Raw genomic sequence first — 23,234 nt, 5'->3', positions numbered from 1 at the left:
TGGAAGAGCCCACGCGGCCGCGGGGGGCGGGCCCGAGGGGAGGGGCTTAGGCGCGGGGCAGTGTGGGGCGGGGGCGGGACGGCGCCCCGCCGCGGGTCGGGCCCTGTGTCAGCAGCCGAGCGGGCGCTCGGGCGGGACATGGCTGCTTGTGTGGCCCGACGGGCCCTAGCAGTGGGCAGCCGCTGGTGGTCTCGGTCGCTGGCCGCGACCCGAGGGTCGAGGCCACTGTGTGCGGTCGGTGGAGCAGGGGCCCTTCCTCCGGTGGCCACAGCGACGACACGAAGGCATCTGTCGTCCCGGTGAGGGACGGAGAGAGGGGGCCAGGGAGCCGGGCCCAGAATCTAGGGATCGTTTTTTACCTAGCTGCTAAGGAAGCCAGGAGGCCTGACTCTGTTTGGGCAGCCGGAGTGCCACCTGAGAAAGGGTCCCGAGGAGGGAGCCGACACGGGCTGCTTGGGACATGTGCCAAGAGCAAAGAAGGGAGCACTGCCCAGGGCCCTGGCAGTGCTGGGCAGCTCCGAGGGAGAACAAGTAACGCTTCTTAAGCGAATCCTGCCTCCCAGGCTGGGGTCCCCGGCACCTGGAGTGGGCTGCCATTTAATACAACTACAGGGATCCCCGGGCCCTTTTGGGTCAGTGACTCTCACAAATATGCTATTCTGTGGGAAACAAGTCGATTTAAGTGTCTACCTTTGTGGGTCCTGTTTCCATGTGACCTTGGGGAGACTGATTTTGCCCATGTGACTTGGGAAATAGGGGTTGAGGCTGGGGGGTGTGTGTGTGTAAACAAAGCCTTGTAGGGATCAGACAGGATTGAAAAGTTGGCTATGAAGTTAACATTTCCAAAGTAACATTACAGTACTTTGATGGATCCATAGCAAAATTAATCCTATTTAAAAGGATAAGTTGATGGAAATGACCTGATAGTGGTTAAGGGAGGTATTTGCTATTTAAGACAGGTAAATGTGAAAAGACACTGGGTGGAGACACGGCAGTGCTAAGTGCACCTTGTGGGGTACCTTTGAGAATCTAGAAATGCTAGGTCCTGAGGTCAGGGTAAAGACTTAGAATTTACAGCACAGGTGAATGTGTAGAATTGGGAGAATCATGCTGTATAGCCAGATGGGCCCAGAACCTGTTATTTTCCAGCCTTAGCCTTAAGAGCCCTGGGATTACCGATGTGTGGAACCATTTTTGGTTCAGAACAATTCTTCCAAGTAGCAACTGCCAGGCTTAGTGAGTATACTGCCAAGCAGCAGTGGGTAAAAGTAGAGACAGAAGAACTGCTTGCCTTAAAACAAATGCTTTTTGAGCACCTCTTACACACGAGGCATGTCTTTCAGGTCTTTAATGGGCTCAAGGCATGCACACCAGGAACTGAAATGCAAAGTTGGAAGGATGGTTAAAATGCCGGGGGAAGACCTGGAGGGTGGGTGAAGGTGTGCATTGAAACAGGATATGCAAGCATGACTTTGGAAATGCTAAGTAAAGATAGAAGGAATGAAGTTTGGAGTAGTCACACAAAACCCTGGAAGACTGGGAGAACTTCACCATTTAGATGCCCATGTCTGGATCTTAACCGAGGAAAAGCAGCATCCTGGGCCTTAGCTGTCATTGCCCTGACCCTGCAGAGTACTAGGGGGCTTTGTTCACCTGTTTGATTTTTTTCCTGGCGAAGGACTGCTGTCTTCTCAGGGTTTCAATTGCTTTATCTTTTCCTTCCCAATCAGGAACCGTGCAGAGGGCAAAGTGCTGGAGACAGTTGGTGTGTTTGAGGTGCCAAAACAAAATGGAAAATATGAGACTGGGCAGGTAGGTACTGTGCTAGGTCTCCCCTCATTTTCATGGACTATTCTGTTTCTGAATGCAGCTAAGTCTGGTCAGAATATTGAATCTCAGCGGTATTTGTATCTTTTCATTCTTCATCCCTTTGCCCACTGGTCTTAGAGACAGATGCCATCTGCTGAGCTACACCCCCAAGTTTCAGTCCATCTTCATTTTGACCAAGATAAATTTTGGACTTGTTTTGAGGCAGGGTCTTCTGTGTAGCTCAGTTTAGCCTTGACTCATTCTGTAACCCACGGTGACCTTGACATTGCAAACTCGTTCCCTCATGGAATACTTGTGTTACAGATGTGTGCGACCATGTTCAGCTCAGAATCACAAATTAAGAAAAAACAGGGTTTTTTGTTTTTTGGTTTTTTTACATTGATTTATTTAGAATGGGTATGTGTGTGTACACATGCGTGTGTGCATGCGCCCAGGCATGGAGATCAAAGAACAACTGTGATAGTATGTATTCTTACGTGTGAATGCATGTGCACTAGAGTCACAAAACTTGTTATATATAGATTTCTGGAGATATGTGTATATTAGCATCAAATCCCAGCACTCCAGAAGCAGGGGCAGAAGGATCACTTCAAGTTGGAGGTCTAGTGTAGTGATACTCTTAAAACACAGTAAGAAGCAGGAGATGTGGCTTGACTGGTCAAGGCACTTGCTGAGGAAGCCTAGAAGTAAAGGTGAGGACAGAACTGACTCCAGAGTCACATAGCCCCAGGTAACCCAGTGCCTCTGACTTCCTTGGGTCCCTGCACCCAGATACAGATCCACACATATAACTAAAGTAAAACAAATCCTGAAAGCAGACAGTTACAATCAGTGGCTCTGCGCTGCAGTAAGAGGAGGGCAGGGCAAGGAAAGTTCCCTGGAGGCCAAAGGTGACCTGAAAGGTTGGGGTCAGCCTGGTGACAGGCATGAGAATACTTCAGTAGTCTGAGGACAAAGCTGGGGAGACTGCTGTAGTTGCTTCCACCCAGGCCACTGCATGGTCGGGGCCCACTTGGATGGATCTTTGAGACAGCAGGCTCATCGAGATCTCTCTCCTCCTAGCTATTCCTCCATAGTATTTTTGGCTACCGAGGGGTCGTCCTGTTTCCCTGGCAGGCCAGACTGTATGACCGGGATGTGGCTTCTGCAACTCCAGAAAAGTAAGTTTCCCTATCTTGTCTCATGGTGTCCTCAGGTGGCCTGACTTGTGGCAGACACATGCAGTTGGGGTAAAAACAGCATCCCTTGGGCTTTAGAAATAACCCCAAGCCAGGCATGGTACTGTACACTTTAATCCCAGCACTTGGGAGGCAGAAGCAGGAGGGTCTCTGTGAGTTCAAGGCCAGCTTGGTCTACAGAGTGAGCTCCAGGACTGCAAAAGAGCCAGGCCTTGGTAGAGGGACCCTGTTTCAGAAAACAAAACAAACAGGAACAAAACAAAACAACTCAACCAACTAAAATAAAGGAAATAATCCCAGAGTGTTTCTTTAGCACTCATCCCCATAGAGACAAAAGTGCTATGGGGTCTAAGTCTATGGGGTCTCTGTGGGCCTCCCCAGAACTGTCTGTCCTTCCTTTTTATAGACTCCTGCTGCTTTTCCTTTTTATATTCTGAACCCCAGAGAATGTTTTAGGGAACAGTTTTCTTGATTTATTTTCTTACTTTTTTTTTAAAAAAATTTGTTTTTATTTTGTGTATATGGATGTTTTGCCTGGAAGTGTCTGTGCACAGTGCTCACAGAGGCCAGAAGAGGGCGCTGGGTCCTGAGACTGGAATTAGAGATGGTGGTGAGCTGCCATGAGTGTTGGAAACCAAGCCTGGGTCCTCCAATAGAGCAGCAGTGCCCTTTAACCACAGCCGTTTTCTACCCCTTCTCCTTTATGATTATTATTGAGTTTACCTTTTGATTTGTCTCAATATTATTTATTACATGACTCTGGTTGCCCTAAACACATGAGATCTGTATGCCTCTGCCTGTCAACCGAGTGCTGAGGAGGGCATGAGTTTCCACACCAGGCTATTCTTAATCCCTCCCTTTCTAAAGATTTCATTTTTATATAATGTATATGAGTGTTATATCTGCATGTAGGTCTGTGTCCCACATTCATGCAGCGTTCCTGGAGGCCAGAAGAGGGTATAGATTCTTCAGAACTTGAGTTAAAGACAGTGTGAACTTCTTGTGGGTGCTGGGAACTAAACTTGGGTCCTCTGGACGAGCAGTTGGTGCTCTCAACCACTAAGCCCTCTTTCTAGCCCTGCTTCTTGGTTTCTTGATGCACAGTTGGACATCTTTCTGTTAATCTCACACCGTCACTGGAGTACAGTAAAAGAGGGAAGTCCCACAAATGATCACCCTGGGGTGAAAGAAGTATAAGGTCCTTGTGGTCTTGGGGTTCGGGGAACAAGTGGACTCTTTTGTCTTGGTCCTCTTCAAGGAGGTGCCCAGAGCGGTAACCGCATGGCCCTAGAGAGAGACTGGGGAGAGGCTGGCTGGAGGTGCGTTGAGCAGAAGTCCCTTCAGATCATGAACCAGCCCATTTAGGAGAGGAGATGGCAATTAGCTGAGCCAGGCACAGCGTGTACTTCTCTGGGGTGATCTGGGCTGCTTCTCATCCCACAGAGCAGAGAACCCTGCCGGCCATGGCTCTAAGGAGGTGAAAGGCAAAACTCACACTTACTACCAAGTGCTGATTGATGCCCGTGACTGCCCACATATAGTAAGTAAGCAAAATGCCTGGGCCTGGGGTCCTCCCCATGGGAAAGATTTTCACTCATTTAGGGTCAAAATGGGGTCAGAGAGAGGTTAGGTCAGCTCTGGGCCTTAAGGCCTCAGGACTGGGTAGTAGCTAAAGAACCTTTGAATCACCTTTTGCTTTAGTCTCAGAGATCTCAGACAGAAGCTGTGACCTTCTTGGCTAACCATGATGACAGCCGGGCGCTCTATGCTATCCCAGGTGAGGAGTTAGCATTCAAATGGTACCTGAGGAGCAGAGGTCTGGTGTCCGAGGGAGAGGAATCTGATGTCTTGTCATTTGCTGGGAGGGATCATGGTACTGAGAACTGTGGTGCCAGGGTTGCCTACCTTGGGCAGGACTAGAAGGTATTTCCTCTCAGTCTCTCATTCCTCTGCTCTGTAAGTCTTACCAGCTCTGCCTCTCTGTGCCAGGCTTGGACTATGTCAGCCATGAAGACATCCTCCCCTACACCTCCACGGATCAGGTTCCTATTCAACATGAACTCTTTGAAAGATTTCTTCTATATGACCAGACAAAAGGTAGTCTCTCAGGAAAAGGGAAGGCCCCTTCTTCTAGCAGAGTTTCAGAAATAACTGGGAAGGAGTTTCTGGGAGGGACAGCTGGAGGGTGGGTGGTATGCCCAGGACTCTGGACTGGACTAACCCATTGTCTCTTCTAGCACCTCCTTTTGTGGCTCGAGAAACGCTGCGGGCCTGGCAAGAGAAGAATCACCCGTGGCTAGAGCTCTCTGACGTGCACAGGGAGACCACCGAGAACATCCGTGTCACAGTCATCCCTTTCTACATGGGCATGAGGGTGTGTGCTAGCCTGGGCTTCTTCCTGCAGGAATCTTCTTCCCAGATTCAGTGTGCTATCCCGGATGGACTACAGGGCTTGGGGCGGGAGTGTATCTAAACCTAAATCATCCCCTGTGCTTCTGCTTTCAAGTGCTCATGTGCATGTGCAGGGTAGGGTTGAGGTAGCCTCTTGATAATGGCCAGCACCATTTCTTAGAGCAGGAAACCCATAGACCAGGAAGTAGTCCTTCATGCCAGCTCCATCTCTCCTCTGTAGAGGGAATCTTTCTTGTGAGAAATAGATACATACTTGCCTAAATCAGTGTGGATTGATTGTCACACTTAGTATTTAGTAGCCAAGTAGTTACTGATCTCTGTCTTGCCTCACTCTAAGCTAGGCCTGCAGATACAAGTATAAAGGGAAGACTTCCTGCCTGTTAGCACTGAGACCCAGGGAATGTCAGCATCCATCAGAGCACAACAGGAAGGGCTGTGAGAAGGACAGGGCCCAGGTGGCAGGAGGAGGACAGGGCTGTCAGGGACACTGGAGAGAATAGAGCCCTGGAGTGGTATTCTGCTAGCATCCAGTTCTGTTGATTTTGACAGGATTGTAGAGGGGAAAGAACAGGAAGGGTGCGGGGAGGCTCTTGACCATAGTTCTATCACATTCGTCATTGGCCCCAGACATTCTCAGCTTAATCAGCCTCCGCCACCTTCCAGGGATGCTTCACTTGAAATATGTTGATTGGAACAGACTTAAGTCTCATCCTCAAACTTTTCTCCCTCCAGGAAGCCCAGAATTCCCACGTCTATTGGGTGAGTGTCTCCCTTGGCCGGGGCTCAGGAATGGTCTGGGGGGTGCTGTGGAGGCAGGGTGGATGCAGCCATCCACACTGTTAAGATGTTGATGTCAGCCTTTGTTGCTTTTTATCTGGAATTCTGGGTGGGCTGGCCCAAGGATCATTCTCCCTCAAACACAAACTCTTTCCCTCACAGTGGCGCTATTGTATACGCTTGGAAAACTTGGACAGTGATGTGGTACAGCTCCGGGAGCGGCACTGGCGGATATTCAGTCTCTCAGGGACCCTGGAAACAGTTCGAGGACGAGGGGTGGTGGGCAGGGTGAGCATCCTTGGGCCACTATGGCCTCGTTGCTGGTCCTGTTAGCAGGCCTGGGAACTTCGGGTATGTTTTCTTCCTCTCTGGTATGGACAGTATGTGTTCCTGTATGTGTGTGTGTTCCTGTGTGTGTGTTCCTGTATGTGTGTGTGTGTTCCTGTATGTGTGTGTTCCTGTGTGTGGTTTGAAATCTTACAACAGCTGTGTGGGGCAGATGAAGGGGAGACTTAGAAGCTAGTTAATAAGGGACTGGGAATGTAGCTCAGTTGGTAGAGTGCCTACTTTGCATCATGAATTTGACCCTAGCACTGCATTAACTGAGTAGGTTTTGGTGCCTATATCTTAGCACTTTGGAAGTTCAGGGTCATCCTTGACTGCCTGGGCTACATGAATCTCTGTCTTGAAACACATACCTCTGGAAAGCTGGGCCTCTGCCAAAGCTGCAAGTACTCTTAACTGCTGAGCTCTCTGTCCAGCCCATGCTGCTGGTGTGGTGGCGCACGCCTTTAATCCCAGCACTCGGGAAGCAGAGGCAGGGGGATTTCTGAGTTCCAGGACAGCCTGGTCTACAGAGTGAGTTCCAGGACAGCCAGGGCTACACAGAGAAACCCTGTCTCAAAAAAAAAAAAACCAAAAAAAAAAAACCAAAACCAAAACAAAGAAAGAGTCAGAGGGATCAGAGATGTGCAGCCATATCTGGGCACATGATAAATTTGACATCAGCCTGGGTTACATGATCCCTATTGTTTAATAAAAGCAGAACTATGGGCTGGTGAAACGGCTCCACGGGTAAAGGTGCTGCCAGGGCTGCCAGGGCTGCTGACCTGAGCTTGCTCCCCGAAACTCACATGGTAGAAGGCAAGCATTGACTCTCTGAAGTTAGCTTCTGTCTTCTGACTTCCATACATCAGACAAGTTGCATGTTTGTGCAGGAATGAACACACACACACACACACACACACACACACACACACACACACACACACGAGATTAGGCACCTCCCCCAACACCTCCCCCCAATAACAAACAAAAGCACTCTGATTTTGGAACATGCACTGACTGTGACATGTCTCCCTGCTTTCATACATCTACTGGTTCTTGCTTTGATTTTATGTTCCCTGCCGATACTACCCTGTCTCTAGAGAGATAAGGCCACAAGTATATTAGTCTCATCCAGCATCATTGTTAGAAGAGACTTGGAAAAGTAGGGGGACAAGTAAACATGGCTTGGGTTGGGTGTGTGGCACACACCCATAATCCAGTAGCATGGAAATTGAGGCATGATTATTGTTGTGAGTCTGAGGCCAGCTTGGGCTACATGTTCTTTGAAAAAAAAACAAAAATAGGGCTTGCCTTCAAATTCCAGCTATATATTCCATTATTTTGGACTTTTTTTTTTCATTTTGTTTTGAGACAGGGTTTCTCTGTGTAGCCCTGGCTGTCCTGGTAGGTACTCTGTAGACCAGGCTGCCCTGAAGATCCTCCTGCCTCTGCCTTTGTAGTACTGGGATCAAAGGTGCGTGCTTTTACACCCAGGTTGGGCAAATTATGTAACCCAGTGTTTCTTACTGCTAAATTAGGGATCACAATAGTACTTCATGGTCACCAAGAGAATAAAATCAGCAGGCAGAGGGCCTGATATTGCGTCTGGCACTTGTTCCTCTGAGTGAATGTTGTGAAAGAGGTTTTCAAAGAAAGTCTGCTTAGCACCCATCTCTTGGTGCCCCGTTTCCTTTTCCTAGAGACAGAATAAAAGCCTCAGGTCATTGGCCATGATGTGGGAGGAAGTCCTGAAAGATGGTCATTGTAGATGTGTCTGCTGTCATGGTTGCTTGGGTGAAAGATCAACACATAGTGGCCCCAGGGTGCAGAGAATGGTTCTGGGGCTTGGCCTGATCCATTTTGCCTGAATTCTTTTAGGAACCAGTGTTATCCAAGGAGCAGCCTGCATTCCAGTATAGCAGCCATGTCTCTCTACAAGCTTCCAGTGGGCACATGTGGTGAGTGAGTGTATGCTGGAGTGTATGTTGCTCAACTCCACAGAAACTGCCAGTTAGAACAGGAGAGCTGGGGCTGGGTGTGGTAGGTGTACACCTACAGTCCTAGCACTTGGGAGACTGAGGTAGGTTTGTGAATTCTAGGCCAACCTGAACTACATAGTGAGACTCTATTTTGGCTCATGCCAACAATAACAAAAACACCTGAGTAAGCTGAAATTGTGGTCAGTTCAGCAAAGGCCCTGGGATGAGCACAGATGGGTGCCATTCATTGCTGTGTGGTACTATCTGGTTTTTATGACTCTTAGATCCTTACAATTTGTGGCCTAAGGACTTAGGTCCCAAGACTTGAGACTGAATTGCTAGTATAGTTGGGTTCCCCCCTTAATCTTGAGTACGGTGGGACACTTATGTAGTATGTATCCCAGTGGCTGTGCTTATTGTGTGTGGTCAGAGGTTCTTGGATCTCTTAGATTATAATCCCAGCTCTGGCTCCATCAGAGGACATGGGACTACACAGTTCAAGAGGCCTTTCAGTTCAGACCTTACTCCCTCTAAACCAGCTTCTCCAATCCTCAGGGGCACATTTCGTTTTGAGAGACCTGATGGCTCCCATTTTGATGTCCGGATCCCACCATTCTCCTTGGAAAGCAATAAAGATGAGAAGACCCCACCCTCAGGCCTTCACTGGTAGGCCAGCTGAGGCCCAGGTTGGCCCTAAGAACAACAGCTCTCAACCCATAATTGCTGCAGAACTCTAAACCTCTCCCTACTGTGAAATTCTTTTTTTGGAAGGAGATTGTAACTTTTCTTGGAAGACCCACATAAGACTCCTCCAAGGTTGGCCACTGTCCAGGACACCAAGTTCCAGCAAAGCTGTCAGGGAACTGTTCAGTTGTCCAATGTTTTCTGGAATGTGAGGTGTGGTCAATAAACCAGTGCTCACTTGGCCACCGCGGCCATTTTTGTCTCCAGGGTCTCAGGCCCCCTTGCTGGCCCTATAGGAACTCTTAGTTGCTTTTCATGCAAAATTTCTTCTAGGGAGCTGCTGGCTCTGCTAGGGTGCGTCTTCCTCAGAGGCTGGTAACAATGAACAGCACTGGACTAAGTTCTGGTCTCTCTACCCTCCGCCCAGTGTAGAGGAGGCCAGTTTAGAGTTGGACTGACCTGACTATAAACACGGATTACCCACCAGCACCCCTGGCTTCACTAGGCCTGGAGAAGAGTGAGGCCAAACCAGTCAGGTTTCCTGGAGCTGTGGGCTTCTGAGCACTGAGCAAAGCCTGTCAAGCATGCAGACCACAAGTGCAGGAATTCAGCCAGGAAGCAGCTTAAGTTATGGTCAGTGACCAAGTCAAGCTGCTTTTGGAGCTTCTTTCAGGCCAACAGGAGCCAGAGAATTGGGCTGCATTTTGCCCCAGGTCTTAGGATTCCTTCACCACTATAGTCACTGTTAGAGGTCCTTTCATTCTTGCATTATTAAATCTCAGTTCTAGTTCTTCTGAGTATTGTTCTTAATCTTCCACCAGGGGGAGTGTGGGTCTGTAGGACTATAGAGGACCGAGTCTCTTGACCTACCTAGAACACAAGGTCATGGAGGGAACAGAAATAAAAGAACTGAGCCCACAGCTGTGAGCTGGCCAGGCTCTGCTCACTGGAAACATGGCACAGCAGTGTAAAACAACTTTATTAAAAGTTAGTGTTTACTTCCATCACTTAAGGTAAGCACTAAGACCGCAGGTATGTAGTAAAGGGCACAGTCTTTCATGCCAGAACCTGTGTTACCCTTCAGGCCAACCAGTCACATGTCCCAGGTTCAACAGAGCACACAGCTGGTGTTTGTGAGCAGCGTCCAGTCTGACCCTCATGAATGTTTTATGTTTAAGTCCTCTGGGCTGCCTGTGATCAAAAAACCCATCCTGCTACAACTCCTTTAGGACAGGGCTGGCAAATCTCACCAGTCCAGATCACTTCAGTATTATTTCCTTAAACCAAGGAGAAATTTTCAGTCAAAGAAGATGAATGCCCAACCTGGGACTCCTGCTGTGTTTCCTCAGCCCATGACTAGACAGCACTGAACAGCAGAGGAGATGGATGTCAAAGCGCCTCGTGGAGGCTAAAGGGGGTGTGGAGGTAAAGAGACAAACTGGAAACACCGCAGGGGTCTGGGAATCTGAGTGTTGAAGGCTTTTAGGGGACAGCTGAGAAAACAGATTGGTGGCCTCATGCTGTCACATTCCAAAGTCTGTGGGAAAGACTCAAAGCCAAAGCCTCTATTTGGCCAAAAAAGTTGGATTGTCATCTTAGTTCCAGCGAGATCTGGATGAACTAATAGTTGCTCGTCACTAAGGTGCCTGACCCAAGCATCTTAGAGCTATTTATACATTCAAGATTGTGATTAACATAACATGCCTGATTATTAAGTCACATTTCCCATTTCCCCTGCTCTGTCAGGTTAGATCCTTGTGAGAGCCCAACCCTGGGCTTGGCATCTGCCCATAGGCTCTAAGAGGCGAGCCTTTGTGTGCCCATGTGGCAATCATAAGAGTGGTCAAGGGATGCAGTTGATAATCTGTGTCCCTTCTTGAGCACTGTTGATGGGTACACGGGCTTCAGCTGAGGGCTCCATAGCCTTCTGCTGCAGCTTGTTTCTGGCCTGCAGCACAGCTTTTGGCTTTATGGTTTGTGGGGACAGCATGTCTTAGAGCTGAACATACCCAAGTATGAGGCTCAAACCAAAGAATCCTGTTAAATCTGAGTCAGTGATGTGACCCTACCCTTTCCCCACAGGATGCTATTAAAACCATTTTCAACTTGGACATCCTTTTCCTTTTGGTATTCTTTGGGTAGTCAGGCTGACAAGCCAAAGCTGGTCAGGCTACTTTTTTTTTTTTTTTTTTGAGACAAAGTCTATGTAGCCCAGGCTGGCCTGAAACTTTTAACTACATAGCACAGGCTGGTCTCAAACTTGTGATCCTCCTGTCTCAGCCTTTCCTTCAGATTGTGCAGGAGGGGATCAGTGTCAAAAAAAGCTTTGGGTCAAGGCAGAATAGATTCCCCTGAATGATAGACATACAAAGTGCTTTAAAGATGGGTCCTAGGATACAGAAAAGGGTGGAGTGAGTGTGTGAGTGTATGTGCCTACTAGGTAGGGTCCTGGCACTCTGCTTAGTCCTAGCTTTCCCCTCAGACTAAAAACTAGTCATTTCTTAGATACCTAGTGAGTGTGGCAGTACTGGGGATTGAGCCCAGGGCCTCACTCTTGCTAGGTAAGTATTCTACCACTGGGCCCCCTTTTTAAAATTTTATATTGAGGGCCTTGCTATGTTGTCCAGGCTAGCCTAGAACATGTTATCCCACCTTGGCTTCTCCATAGCTGGGATTCTAGGTACGGCCATGCTAACATCTAGATTTAAAAACAAACAAAAATCCAGGCTATACCAATGTTTAAACACCTTAGGAAAAAAAGGCCACTTTTTCTGTTCAAAATTGGGTCCTCACAGCACCAGAAGCCTCCTTTCCCCTAGAACAAAGCTGTTCCCGTGGGCCTCAGCTGAGGAACTAAAGGAGCTCTTCAGAAGAAAGGGGCACTCAGCCAAGGGCCCGGGAGTATTCTTGGCAGGAGGTGGGAAATCAGTGCACTCACCCTAGAGCAGAAGTAGCTCCTTGTTGACAGGAAGTGGGGTGGCATCTGGAAGTGCTGAGGGGAGGGGGGCCAGGCAAGACAATGTGACCTTCCCTCTCCCAGCTCCCCAACCTCCCAAGCAGGGCTGTCACCTCTACATGCTAGAGCAGGCTCCCAGCTAGCAGGAGCAGCATAGGGTGGCCAATGGGTACGTTCCACAGGGTGGCAGACAGGAATTCTTGTGCCCCGATTTCCTAAGGACCTCATCAGTCACGATGAGCGGACTGATGGCCGAGTTGCCGGTCATCGTACGTGCTATAGCGCTTGACATGAATGCGACGGACACGGTCCCGCAGTTCAAAGGTGTCTTCATCTTCACTGGGGGAAGCCTGGCTGCGGCTCCGGCTTGTGGCCTCCAGTAAGGAATTGTCAGGGACTCGAGGGGTCTCATAGAGTAGGACATTGAGTGTTTCCTCATAGATACGGGCCTCTGGGAATTCCACCTGGAGTGAACAGAAAAGACAGAATGAGGTTTCATTTAGTGAGGAAACGTCTACCGTAGGAGTCAGGTGGCTGCCCGGCTAACAAGGGAAGCATGAGAGGGCATGAGAATATAGATCAACACCTCTAGCTACCCTACAGCATCCCACAACTGAAGACTAGTATGCATAGGTATATCCAGGTACAAGCACAACTCCATGGGCTTGGTGCCAGATGGAGTCTGAGCTTTCTGGGCTGTAGTTACTGTTTGTATAAAGTGGTGTCAATAGCTACCTTTGGTTTTGTTTTTTTTGAGACAGGGTCTCCTTATAGTTCAAGCTGCCCCAGAATCAGAATCCTACCTTAGCCTTCTAAGCACTGTGATTCCAATCAAGTACACCAACCTGAGCTAACACCTCTGAAGAGTTATCAACATAGCAGGCAAGACATGCATCCTGTAGTTCAGTGACTACCCCAACACAGTAAACAGCCAGACATGTAATAGAAAGCAGCTGCTTAGCCAGGCAGGGTGATGCCCATCTATCATCCCTGCTACCTGGGGGGCTGAGGTCAGGAGGATGGAGAGTTTGAAGCCAGCCCACCTAGTGAAATCCTGTCTCAGCAGAGGGGGGGAGGAGCAGAGGATAGCTCAGTGGGTAAAGGCGCTTGCCACCAATCCTGACAACTTGAGTTTGGTCCTAGGACATAACTAGTAAAACCCAAATGGAGAGAATGCTCCAAGCTGTCCTGTCTTTCACTCATAGGCCATGGCAGAGCACACCCACCAACACAAATCAATGAAATAATAACGGAGCAGCTCTGAGAAGCAGCTTCATTGTTTTTCTGACCTAGAACGGCCCCAGGTGGCCTGTCTCCTATCCAGTGTGAGGGGTTAGGGAGAGAGCATCTAGAAAGAAGACGCCCTGTCACGTCTGCCTGTCACATCTGCTGCTGCTCAGGAGCTGCACTGACTCCACCGTTACAGCCCCTTGTTTAACTCCTGGTCCCCCCCTCCGCCCCCCGGCTCCTGCCCCTACAAAGACTGCTCCCCAATATAAGCTGCCCTTCCGACGACCCTCAGGAGACCGTGTAGCAGTCTGCGGCCCAGCTTTTCGGGTCTCGGTGCTTGAGCCCTTTATTTACCATCACTTTCCAGACAACCTGTGTGGCACTGCACCTGTGAAGCTTGAACTTAAGCAGTGTTTAAGTGGAAAGCACACCACACTACTGTCTCCAAGTACAGACGCTAGGGAGGACACGTGCTGGCATCTGCAGGAAGGGAGGTGAGTCTATGTCTACTGTCCCCTATCAAGTAATTCCCACAGTTGACTACAGTGGACTATGCCGACGACCCTAGTACTAGTGGCCTGAGGCAGGAGGAATGCCATGTATTTATAGCCAACCTAGCCTATTTAGCAAGTTCCAGCCTGAGCTTCAGAGACACTGTTTCAAAAATAAAGAATTAAATAAATAAATAAAAATATTAAAAAGTTACAAAAAACTCATAAAAGGTTCATCAGGCACCGTGATCACTCCATGGGCTCAGGAAGCCAGCTGACCAGGAATACCATGCTCGCCTGGCTGCAAGAGCAGTGTTTAAGTGGACACCACACTGTTGCTTCTGAGTTGTACCTTGCCATGTATTGGCTACTTAGACTCTCATTCCCATGTCTGCAAGTAGGGACACAGACCAATGCAGTTTAAATGGTTCCCCAACATCAGATATCTGGGAAAAAAAAAAGCTGGGACCAGAGCTGCAACCTAAGTTGTGACAACTTCAAAGACCTGGCCCTCCCACAGCCTAGAGGGGAAGTTCCCTGCTGCTCAGCGGGCTTAGCTGCTGACCGTGTCTGACCAACCTCCAACCTCGTTCCAGGCTCTGTCCTACCTGGCACCATCATACCATATTTGGGAAAGTACATGTGGCCCTTGTGTTGCTGTGGGCAGGGTACACTGGGGCAGTACCAGCTCTCCATCTTGGAGTCCATGTGATCTGTCCCTGGCAGGCAGCCCATACGTACCTTGGTCTGCTTCTTCTCTGTGGCGTACACAATGGAGGTGCAGCACACCTCTGCCAGCTTACGGCCCTGGCCATAGAAAGACCAGCAGCAGATCTCGTCCCCAATGACGTCCTTGATGAAGAGCACGCGGCCGTTGAAGCGCAGGGACAGCTTGTCAAATAGTTCAATGTTCTTTAGCAGGTGATCATCAGAGTTGCTGAAAAACCAGAAGCCCAGCAGGCCTGGAATGAGCTTCCAGCACAAGGGGGCTGCCGGGAAGGGCTAGGCTCTCCGCTCCCTGATCCTATCATGTTGATGCGAAGATAAGGCAGAGGGACAGGGAAGCGGAGAGCAACCTGTAGGACTGGGGCCTGTGAGGGAAACGGGTGGAGATGGCCCTCAGTGACAGCAGAGAGCACGGAGGTAAGAAGTGACCCCACCTAAGCCCGGAAGAAAAGGTCCCTCAGTGCTACTTCTGTTCCTTCTCCGCCATGGGGTGATGCGCTGTCCACGGGGACCAGGAGAGTCTAGAAGCAAGCTGCAGCCACCTGGGTCTACCCAACCATGGCCTGTTGTGAGGGCACAGTGAGAAGCACAGGCGCCAGGAGGACTCAGCTCACATCTCTACCCCGAGCTCCCTTCTACCCCTCTTCATGCCCCTCCGTCAGGCCTGCTGCACAGGACCCACTCTGGGTGCCCAGCCCTTTAACTGACGCCTGCCGTACCTGGTGTACGAGTACTTGTTGTTGCTCCTGTTGTACAGCAGCTTCACCACAGGCTGTGAGGGAAGAGAGAGTGAGGGCCAGGCCAGGAGCCCGGTGTCCCCAGGTGTCCCTAGGCCAAGACCCTCAGAGTACTCAGTACCTTTGTGGAGGATTCAATGAGCCTGTCCTCCTCCCTCAGGGACGTGATGATGGGGATGTTGCACACAGGCTGGTAGGAGTCTTTCTTGTCCTGGGTGACACACAGAGCGGAGAGCTGCCTTTAGGATTCTGTGCTGGTCAAGCATAGCCAGGGACATCCCCAGGCCTCTGCCACGGTCTCACACACACACACACACATACACACACACACACCCCGACTGGTAATGAGGTACCAAACAGTTCATGACTTTCTTGGTAATAGATACTGCCAGCCAGGAAGCAGTTCCCCACTGCCAGAAATCTGAGGCTGATACCCAGGCACATGAACAGCCAAGTGTGACTCGCTAGCAGCCGTCTGCTGGGCCTGGGCAGCTCCCCATCGTTCTGACTGCGTTTGGATTCCTCAAACTCATTTCCAACACAGCTTCCCAGGGGCCAACCAAGCCTCGTGTCCCCAGGGGGACAACTTCGGACCCCACCAGACCACGCAACACTTCCCATACCTGCAGGGCAGTCTGGCACGTGCTCACCAGCCCTTGAATGAGGTAATATTTGGCTTCGGCCATCAACTCCTGGATTTCTTGCCGGCTTTGAGGGAGGGTGATGGTGTCATCTCGGAGGTAATTCAAAATGGTGCCAAAGTGCTTTCCACATCGGTCTATGAGAATCCAGCCTAGGGAGTGAGAGGGGTCCCACAGGATTGCCGTTTGCCTCCAAGCTGTGTCCAGCGCTGGCAAAGGCCACCTGAGAGAGGCAGGCAGGCAGCAGGATGCAAGGAAAGGAGCCACATGAGGAGAGGCCAGAGCCCAGGCCAGGGGTGGCTCTGAGACTCTAGGTCTCAGGACAGTACTGCTCTTCCCTATCCTGAGTCCGGGAACTGCTATCTTCAGGGCTCTGTGGAGGACTGGCTGTCTAATGTTGGGGCTACTCAGGCCACCATGGTGACACAGAAACAACCAGTCTCTGCTTACCTTTTGCCCACTGCCCAGGTTCTACTATGTTTATGACAATCTTATCCTATTTGGATATAAATACACACGTCAGCTTTGAGACAGTTGTTTCGGTTAGCCGCCGTGTCTCAGTCTCCTGAGTGCTGGGATTACAAGCACGAGCCATTACTCCGGGATTCTATTTGATAAGGTTTCATATAGCCCAGGATGGCCTCAGGTTCATTATGTAGTGGAGGCTGGCCTCAAATTTCTGCTCCTCCTGTCCCCACCTCTAAGTGCTAAGGTTACAGACGTAACCACACCCAGCCTGAGTATGATACACAAGCATACAGCATTCTATGTGCAATCTCAAGGAATTCTGAGGCTCTGTTAGAACTTGTATGGGGCAGGAAAAGATATATATTCTAGACCTATTGGGTCAAGCCCAGCCTTGGAGTCAGCTCAAGATGCCCCTTCCTCCTCTCCCTTACCCAGCATGCCCCCATGCAATGGCTCACCTTCTTTGTCGGTCAGCACCTCCATTCGCCCACTGAACATGGCCTTGAGCATGGTGTCGTGCCGGGTGAGGGCCCGCACCGTGGTGTAGTACAGGGAGCCTCCCACATTGAGCTGCACGTACTTGTTGCCCAGCCCGCCTCCCTTGAAGCCACTGATCTTGGGCTTGGCCCCCGAGGCTGGACACAGACAGGTGTCCCCTGACATCTCCCGCTGCAGGTAGATCACCACACGGCAGGAGGTAGGCTTAGAAGGTTCTGCCGTGGTGGAAGTGGTCACGAGTGAGTGGCCCTCAGAGGCCAGGGCCTCATACTCTCAGTGCCTGTAAGCAAGAGGTAGAGAGAACACTAAAGTCAGCAGAGAGGCCACAGGGAGGAGGGGCAGCAGAGGGAACTCTGACGCAGTTTACTTTCTAGAGAAGCCCTTCCTCATTGTACGAGTTAGATTCTTGTCAACTTGACACAAGCTAACGTCACCTGGGAGGAGACCCTCGATTGAGAAAATGCCTCTATCATACTGGCCTGGAAGCAAGTCTCTGGGAGCATTCTCTTGATTAATAATTGATGAGCAGCAGGGATTGGGGGGAACCATCCCGGGGAAGGTGGTTCTGGGTGGCATAAGAAGGCATGCTAGGGGCTGGAGAGATGGCTCAGCCCTTAAAGGATAGGTTCACAACCAAAAATATAACAAGTCATGCCGGCAAGCCAGTAAGCAGCACCCCTCTGTGGCCTCGGCTTCAGTTCCTATCCCCGGGTTCCTGTTGCCAGGTTCCTTTCCCCATTTCCCTTAAGGAAGAACTGTGACCTGGGAAGTGTAAGCCGAGTAAACTCTTTCCTCCCCACGTTGCTTTTGGTCACAGTGTTTTATCACACCAGTAGACTGCAAACTTGGACAGTGGGCAACAGGAAGAATGCCCTGCACGCTGTTCTCACAGTACCAGGAGTCAGGGCTGGGAGCATGGTCTCCCTGGGCATCTCACCAGCTCCTCTAGGATCAGCTCTGCTTCTGGCTGCAGGGAAAACCCTTCAAACTAGCTAAGGGTCGGAGGAGCAGATCTCCCTGGGATCGACCAGAATGGCTCCAGAAAATGTTTTTCCAAGATTCCCAGGATTCCAGGTGTCCAGACTAACCAACTGGGAATCTACCCAGCCTAGGATTTTCCCAGGAGCCAGGGGGACAGGATGCACTTCCTGTCTCAGGAGGAGCCCCTCCAGGATTCGGGTTATCGTTAGTCAAAGGAAGCCAGGATCCAGGAAGGAAAGTGAGTGTGGTTCTAAGAGCACGAGGAGAGCCGGCTGTAGGGGCAGACAGCCAGGGAGCTTGGCAGGGGTTACCTGAGCTCCCCCGCCCCCCCAGCACCAGCCCTGCCCCAGGTTCCTGTAATTGTCACCTTTTTCAAGGCCCAGCAGAGAGGGCTGTTGTGCTGCTTCCCCCCAAGAGCCCCTTTTCTTCCTTCCCATCAAGAATGGGGGGAACAGACATGATGGCCCTAAAAATGAGTAAGCTCAAAACTGAAAGGAAAACACTAACAGTTCAGAGACCCGAGAAATGACTACAGGAAAAGCTGGTTCTCCCTCCTCGTTTGCTTTCAGTTATTTTCTTTTTTGGTTTTTCAAGACACAGGTTCTCTGTGTGGCCCTGGGTGTCCTGGAACTCACTCTGTAGACCAGGCTGGCCTGGAACTCACAAAGATCCGCCTGCCTCTGCCTCCCAAGTGCTGGGATTAAAGGCGTGCTCCACCACTGCCGGGCTCTTATTCTGTTTTTATTGCTGCTATTTACATTCTTAATTCTAAACCTGTAGATGGAAAGAAGTTTGAATGTAAAAAAAAACGTTTAAGTCCTAGCTGGGCGTGGTGATGCACACCTTTAGATCCAGCACCAGGGAGGCAGAGGCAGGCAGAACTCTGTGAGTTCTAGGCCAGCCTCATCTACAGAGGGAATTCCAAGACAGCCAGTTACATAGTGAGACTCTGTCTCAAAAAATACAAAAATAAAATAAAAATAAATAAATAAAAGCTGGGCGAGGTAGTGTAATCCTAGCACTTGGGAGACAGAGCAGGTAAATCTCTGAGTTGAGGCCAGCCTGGTCTACTGAGGGAGTTCCAGGACAGTTAAGACTATACAGAGCTCTATCAAAAATGAACAAAAGATTGAATGTCCACTGAAAGTATAGAGACTTACCGTGGTTACCACCCCTAAACAGCACAGTATAACAACTATGTATATCACACTCCATACATTTACATAGTGCTAGTATTATTAAATAAGCCAGAGATAATAGGAGGAATTCAGGAGGGTGTGTATAGATTATATGTAAATATACAGCATTTAATGTCATAAAGAACTTGAGCATTCTCAGATTTTGGTATTTGCAAAAAACCTAGAGTTGGGGCTGGAGAGATGGCTCAGTGGTTAAGAGCACTGACTGCTCTTCCGAAGGTCCTGAGTTCAAATCTCAGCAACCACATGGTGGCTCACAACCATCTGTAATGAGATTGGATGCTCTCTTCTGGGGTGTCTGAAGACAGCTACAGTGTACTTACATATAATAAATAAATAAATAAATAAATCTTTAAAAAAGAAAACAACCTAGAGTCAATGCCACACAGACATGAAGGGATAATTGGACGATGATGACGATGGCGTTTTTTTGAGATGTCTATGATGTTGCATTGGCTGTTCTAGACCTTGATATATAGACTAAGCTGATCTCAAACTCAGTGATCCACCTGCCTCTGCCTCCTGAGTGCTGCGATTGAATGACAGTGCCACTGCTCCTGGCTGTAATCTTTTGGTTTATCCAAACTACCACTAACCAGGCCAAAGATGGTGGCTCAGAGCTATAATCCAGCACTTGGAAGGCTGAGGCAGGCTGGACTACAGAGACGCCATCACAAGGTTAAAAAAAGGAAGAAGACTAAGCTGTACCTTAATTGGCAGAATGCTTGTCTAGATTTGATTCCCAGCAGCATATAAACTACATGTGATGGCCCATGCCTATACTCCAAACATAGGCAGATGGAGGCAGACAGACCAGGTATCTCAGCTACCAAGAGTACAGGTGACTCTGCCTGAAAAACCAACCAACCAACCAATCCCAATTGTCACTAGGTACTATTAGGTTCTTGGTGGTGCACCTCTGCAATACCAGCAAGCACTACCAGACTAAGCCCTGCCTGGAATACAGAATGAGACAGAACCCAACCTGGTCCAGACAGCAGGATCTCGGTCTTTAAAACACACTCAAAAAAAAAAATAAAAAGTCACATACTGAAGAGATGCCTCAGCTGTTCTGAACACCAGCTGTTCTGAGAAGAGTCCCGCCCTCATGGACCCCCATACTCTAGTGGAAGAAGACAGACTAGCTGGGTGGCACATGTCTTTAATCCTAGTATTGGAAGTTCCAGGCTACATAGAAAGACCCTACCTCAAACAAAAACAGACTAGAAGCCACACTATAAATGATGGGACATCGAGGCAGACAGTTATAGAGGCGATCGACGTCACTGAGAAGATAGGAATTATGAGAAGATATGAGAATTATCAGGCTGAGGCTTGAGACCAATTGAAGATCACATTTCAGTTAAGATCTAAAAAGTATAGTCTAGACAGCAAGAGCAAAGCTCCTATCTGAACAAGTTTTAGAGGCTGAAGAGATGCTCTTCCAGAGGTCCTGAGTTCAATTCCCAACAACCACATGGTGGCTCACAACCATCTATAATGGGACACCTCTTCTGGTGTCTGAAGACAGTGACAATGTACTCATATAGATGAAATAAATCTTTTTTTTTTTTTTTTTTTTTGGTTTTTTCGAGACAGGGTTTTTCTGTATAGTCCTGGCTGTCCTGGAACTCACTTTGTAGACCAGGCTGGCCTCGAACTCAGAAATCCGCCTGCCTCTGCCTCCCGAGTGCTGGGATTAAAGGTGTGCGCCACCACGCCCGGCTAAATCTTTTTAAAAAGAAAAAAAAAAAAAGAAAAAAAAAAGCCTTAAAAAAGTGTATTCCTGGGGGCTGGTGAGATGGCTCAGTGGGTAAGAGCACCCGACTGCTCTTCCGAAGGTCTGGAGTTCAAATCCCAGCAACCACATGGTGGCTCACAACCATCCGTAACGAGATCTGACTTCCTCTTCTGGAGTGTCTGAAGACAGCTACAGTGTACTTACATATAATAAATAAATAATAAATAAAAAAAGAGATTAAAACTTCAAAAAAAAAAGTGTATTCCTCTTGCAGTAGACCCAGATACAGTTAGACCCAGATAGCACCCAAATCAAAAGGCTTACAATACTCTGTATCCTGTTCCAGGGGATCTGACACCCTCTTTTGGGTGCTGCTGCATGCACACACATGGTACACATATATACACTCAGGCACACACACGTACACACAAAAATGTTAAAAAGTGAAACAAGTTTTATGGGGCTAGAGAGATGGCTCAGCAGTTAGGAGTACTAGATGCTCTTCTAGGACCTAGGTTCAATTCCTAGCATTCATACAGTGGCTCACAACCATCTATAACTCCAGTCATAGGAGTTCTGATGCCCTCTTCTGGTCACTGTGGGCTCCAGGCACACATGTGGTGCACAGACACACATGCAGGCAAAATCAGCACACACATAAATTGTTTAAAAGGAACACATTTTGGGGACAGTAGTGACATGGTGGCGGTTATATAGGAAGAAGCGGGAGGATGGTCTGGCAGGAAGCCAGAGAAGACAAGTGCTACATGAGAAGGAAGAGCTGGGGTTTATGGGAATTGCAACAGACTTTGGGGTCGGGGAAGGCTTTTAGCAGGGGAGTGATGTGATCTGATTTATAATTTCCAAGGACAACTTGATGCTGTGTGGGATGCAAAGGTAGATGAAAGGAAATGGGAAAATCAGAGGAAGGAGTGGTCCAGGCAAATGATGATAAAGGCTTACACCACAGAACAACCACAACACCCCAAAGTGGAACCAACCTCTTTAAATACGGAACACTCAGTCGTTTCCTGTTATTCCTCATGTTTTACAGGTAAAACCCACAACACTGGTCCTCAAACAAGAATTAAGTACTCAATATACATCAGCTTGCTAAACTAAAACTGACCCTGAAGAGATTTCAGTATGTCTTTGGAATGGTCAGGGGGGGGGGGGACGCTTTCAGGGAGGGCTATATTGGTGCTAAATTAAGTAGCATATCCTTTTGATGGCTTCTTAATTGCTTCAGTGATGGAACGCGGAGGAAACGAGCTCCGGGAGTCTGACAGTAACACTACAATGCTAGACTGGTGAGCAACTGACCGCCTTACCTCAAAGGGGTAAAAATCAACTCCTCAACAAGTTTTAGCAAGTTCCTCACATACTTTGTGTGCAATCCCCATTTCCCCAGAATCAAGGAAGCACATAAACACGTTCTGCCAAATCAAAGAAACTCAAGTGACTAGGCTTGCCAACTGAGGAAGTCAAATCCGGAGCTAATCTATTCTTTTCCTCCTAAGAGCTACTTTGAGTCCTAGATGACGTCAGACCAGATTCCACCCAGACCAATTAGGTCCAAGAGTCCAATGGCAGGTGACGCCCTAGAAAGAAATTTCTGAGAGGATGAAGCTTCCACTGATAGTTTCAGGGCTCTTTCCTCAGGACTTCGCCTGTGAATAGAGGGGTAATCCTGGGGCTGGGGACACACACGTGTCTCTATGGGAACCTAATGCGAAGCCAAGCAGAACAAAGCGCAAACGATCACGGTAGTTCAAAGACTTGGGGTTCTAAAGGAAGGACACGAGGTACGGCGAGAAGGTGGGAAGGCTGATTTTGGCAAGAACGGTCAGAAATCGTGGAAGCGGCTCTTATGTTTCACCCAAAGGCTCTCCAGTGGAAATGGAGAAACATCCCATGTCTCTCGTTGCAATGTAGGCTGCCCTCCCGCCACACCCCTCCTCTTCTGAAAAACTGAGATCCGCGGTGCCTCCCATCCCCAGAAAAGACCTGAACTTCATCCCCGCGCGCCATCCCGTGCCTTTTGCCCAGGACTCGGCAGAGTCTGTCCTTCCCCTCTGCACCCGCACGTCTGGCTCTCACCGTCCGCGGGGACGCCTCTCCTCTCAGCCAAGTGGCAAGCGGATTCAGTGCCACCTCTGGCCTGCGGCTGCCTGCAATCTCGGCTGTGAGCTCACATCCTGCGCCCGCCGACTCGGGAGTTACAACCCAAGCCTGCAGATCGGGAAAGAGACTACAAGACCCGGCATGCACAGCGCGCGAGCTAGCAGTGGGTCGAAAACTTGAAGTTTGACTTCCTTCTACTTCCGGGTTCGGGAACAAATCTACTTCCCGTGTCGTAGTCCCCGCCCCCTGAGCAAA

The 23,234-nt window shown here is 49.2% G+C and overlaps 2 protein-coding genes across 2 annotated transcripts; one reads left to right on the top strand and one right to left on the bottom strand.

The window, feature by feature from the left end:
* The first annotated feature begins 73 nt into the window (after positions 1–73).
* Positions 74–9,984, top strand: Poldip2 (DNA polymerase delta interacting protein 2). The gene is made up of 11 exons (XM_021178261.3): positions 74–299; positions 1,731–1,812; positions 2,893–2,990; positions 4,452–4,548; positions 4,710–4,785; positions 4,998–5,105; positions 5,246–5,382; positions 6,153–6,179; positions 6,360–6,485; positions 8,403–8,482; positions 9,059–9,984. The coding sequence occupies exons 1-11, from the start codon at positions 139–141 to the stop codon at positions 9,171–9,173; spliced, it is 1,107 nt and encodes a 368-aa protein (XP_021033920.1). The 5' UTR covers positions 74–138; the 3' UTR covers positions 9,174–9,984.
* Positions 9,985–10,147: 163 nt separating this feature from the next.
* Positions 10,148–23,153, bottom strand: Tnfaip1 (TNF alpha induced protein 1). Its single transcript, XM_021178262.3, has 7 exons — positions 22,956–23,153; positions 16,895–17,214; positions 15,951–16,120; positions 15,449–15,538; positions 15,310–15,362; positions 14,606–14,801; positions 10,148–12,607 (listed from the first exon to the last, which is right to left on the bottom strand). Exons 2-7 carry the CDS (start codon positions 17,097–17,099, stop codon positions 12,371–12,373), a joined length of 951 nt encoding a protein of 316 aa, XP_021033921.1. The 5' UTR covers positions 17,100–17,214; positions 22,956–23,153; the 3' UTR covers positions 10,148–12,370.
* Between the last annotated feature and the right edge of the window lie 81 nt (positions 23,154–23,234).

Source organism: Mus caroli, unplaced genomic scaffold (genome assembly GCF_978045245.1).
Source record: "Mus caroli unplaced genomic scaffold, Mus_caroli_1 scaffold_13, whole genome shotgun sequence".
NCBI lineage: Eukaryota > Metazoa > Chordata > Mammalia > Rodentia > Muridae > Mus > Mus caroli.
The sequence above is the reverse complement of the archived record's forward strand: the minus strand, read 5'-3'. Positions and strand labels throughout refer to the sequence as shown.